Consider the following 3,317-nt stretch of genomic DNA (forward strand, 5'->3'; position numbering starts at 1 on the left):
ATGTCGGCCAGCTGGGATGAGGAGGACCGAAGACCGGAGCACGGAGGGAAAGAGTCGCACAGGGACGCGGCCAACGCTCGTGAAAGGGCCAGGATGAGGGTGCTCAGCAAAGCCTTCTCCAGGCTGAAGACCACCCTGCCCTGGGTACCCCCCGATACAAAGCTGTCCAAGTTGGACACTCTGCGGCTGGCCTCCAGCTACATCTCGCACCTCAGGCGACTGCTCCAGGACCACTCCCTGGATGACGCTTACGTGAAGACCGCTAGTCTGGTGTGCTGCTTTTATTTTTTTAAATTCCTTTTCATGGCACGCTTCAAAATCGACTCATTTCTTATTGCGTCGTTTTGCATGACATTCATCACATGATTGTACTATAATTGTATTTATTGTACACTATAAGGTTAACTTTAAAAATCATCTAATACCGTTTCCCCCTCCCCTCTGTATTTTGATTTAATGTGCGATCATTTTTTTCAAGGACCGCTTCACATGTATTATTCAACAAACACAAGCAATAAATTAATCTGCTTTACAATAAACAATGTTAGATTTATTACACAGAAATGTTTCAGTCTGAGGTGAGGCTAACGCCAAACAAAAAGGCAAAGGAACTTGCAGTATTTTTAAACGTTCACTAAAACTAAAAATTCTGCCAAATAAGTGTGGCGTAAACATAAATCCTGAATCAGATTAGAACTAATATCGCTTCAACTTTTCATGTTAAAACATGTAGCATCTGTTGGGTAGCGTTGTATGCCTTTAAGCTAAAGACACTGGAGCACAAACGGTGTGATAACCCCATGTAAGAATGTCCACAGGCATATATACTTTATCATCTGTGAAGAACGACTAATATTAGTGCTGTACTGAGAAGCCAAGAGGAGCTAAGCCTTCAGTAGCTGTCTGTCTGCCTCCAGGTGGCCAAGACGCGCATATACATGACGTATTTAAACAGTTACATATTTGTCCCACCAGACCTGGCCATTTGGGATGTCGGGACACTCGGAGGACGAGGACTCTCATTCCAAGACCACCACAAGACTTTGCAACGCAACAGCTTGAACACAGTATGGCCCCAGCCTGAGCGTTTCATGGTGACATCACAGACAAAAGACCCTAAAACTCGTAAGATTTGAGGCTTATTTTGAATAAAACTTTTTTTTTTTTTTTTTTTTTGCTCCCTTGCGTTCCCTGTCACAACAAATGCCAAGTCCTTGTTCTATGGTTATCATTCCACTGTCGCCGAGACATCCTTTCCATGCTCAATTGTTTGAAGTTTGGTGAGATTTGGAGCACATTTGGTGGCGCCAACAAACAAGGGAAGGGTTTTCATCGGGTGGGAGTTAAACTCGCAGCTGTCGGTGAGATTCCCACAAGCGGGAGCGGTGCGAGGAGACTCTCAAGAGACTTTTAATGAGCTTCCTTTCTCACACTGGCACAAACATGAAGAGCCGGTGAGCAAACGGCTCCGATGTACACTTAAAGTAGTGTCATCCATCAGCATAACAAGGTGATGATAGGGACGGATGGAGTGGACCTACTCTCATGGCTTTTTATTTAATAAGTGCATTGAGACGTCAGGTGCTACAGCACTGACATCTAGTGGGGAAACAACAGAAGTGCAAGCTTAGAAAAAAAGAAGCATGTGTCCGGTCAGTCATTGGAAGTGTCGACCAAATTAACGGTAAAAGAAGAAAAAGGCATAATTGTATTGTTTTTCAAGCTGATTATTGTTTTTATTATGACAAATGAAAATATTTCTACTACAGGTGATATGTATTAAAATATATGCAAATGAAAAAAGATCAAATCAAATAATAAAAAAGATCAAATATATAATAAAAAAGGAACTATTGAGTTAGAAAACATTAAATGAAATTAAAATAACATTGAAGAGAAGTTCAGTGGGGATGTTAATCGATCAGAATTGTCAACTGTGATTTAAATAGCAAATTACATTTTGTTTCTAAATCTATTCGCGTTCACAATGTAATATTTTTATTAGTTTTTTTTTTTTTTGTGGTGGGGGGCAATCCCCGTTTTTCGTGGAGGGTTATCCCAAATTTTTCCAATATTGTTTCATTTTTTGGATTGTTTTATTTATCGTGGGCGGAAATTTCACGTCCACGTGCCCCACGAATAGCGAGGTATTGATTTGTCGTTTCTTAGGAACAAGTGGCGAGATTTTAATTCGTGTCAAGCACTTAGTGTTTTACGATTGAAAAGCGTTGTAGTCACGAATTTTGTGGGGGGTTTTATGTGTTTGTCGAGCGAGCACACTAACGACTTTCATCCAAATGAATGTTTGTGTACTCACCACTTCCAAAACTTGCTTGCCGGTTTAGCCATTTGGAGCCTTCTATAATTTATCACATACAGGATTTAATATGGATTGTAACTCCAGAGAAGAAAAGTGACGTTATTACATTAAAACCAATTTGTCTTGCCATTTGTCTTCAGGTTTGTTCATGTTCGGTAAAAATTGGATGGAAAACTCTCGTTTCCGTTTTAGGCACCAATTGGCCACAGAAACCACGTGACGAGGCAACCGCACAAGAAATGCAAGCGATGATTGCCCTAATGGATCATGTGACTGGACGTGAATGCGGAAGTAATGTGAACAAAACGCCGGTATTTTGATCTGCGTTAATTGCGCGAAAAACAAACAAACATTTGTGGCGTTATAGGGAATTTGTGTTGACGCGCTTTTCAAATTAATTTTATTTTATGTTTATCCATATATTTATCCATGAAAATAGAATACAACTTATGTAAAATACAAAATAAGAAAAATAACTGCTGAAGTACAATGTCTGACAATAAAAATAGAATCAATAAAGCGAAAAGATATTTGAACTTGGTTTAGGGGTGAAATGTGCATAAAATGTTCAAACAAGTTAATGTTGATTCAGTTGCTGGTTTGGTCAGTAACATGTCAAAAAATAGACAAAAATGTTGATCATTGTTTTCCAAAGTAAAAGCAAACATTTTATTTTGAATCAACACAAAAATAATCAATCCCCTTTCATGGAGGACTACAGAGATTGGATATTTACTATTGGTAAATCAATATGAGGAATGTAAATGATTCATTAATGATCAAAAATAATTATTGATAACATCCAGCAGGGGGGAGTGTTTCTCCTTGACTGAACCTCAACTGAACCTGTTGACATTTTGGGAAAATATCAACACAGGTTTCCAAAGTCACTTTTGGGAATGTTTGTTATCCAATATGCGGTCACTCAGTAGTGCAAATGAGAAAATCCTGTGGCATTTCAATCAAGTCTGAGTGAGGCGGGTACGGATTACTTCCT

At 39.2% G+C, this 3,317-nt stretch overlaps 1 protein-coding gene across 1 annotated transcript; it reads left to right on the forward strand.

Annotated features, from left to right (window-relative positions):
- msc (musculin (activated B-cell factor-1)) lies at window positions 1-1,303 on the forward strand. The gene is made up of 2 exons (XM_086102157.1): window positions 1-270; window positions 976-1,303. Exons 1-2 carry the CDS (start codon window positions 1-3, stop codon window positions 1,060-1,062), a joined length of 357 nt encoding a protein of 118 aa, XP_085958283.1. The 3' UTR covers window positions 1,063-1,303.
- Window positions 1,304-3,317: the final 2,014 nt, after the last annotated feature.

This window comes from Hippocampus guttulatus, chromosome 21, assembly GCF_054856545.1.
Source record: "Hippocampus guttulatus isolate MCC_2025c chromosome 21, RoL_Hgut_1.0, whole genome shotgun sequence".
NCBI lineage: Eukaryota > Metazoa > Chordata > Actinopteri > Syngnathiformes > Syngnathidae > Hippocampus > Hippocampus guttulatus.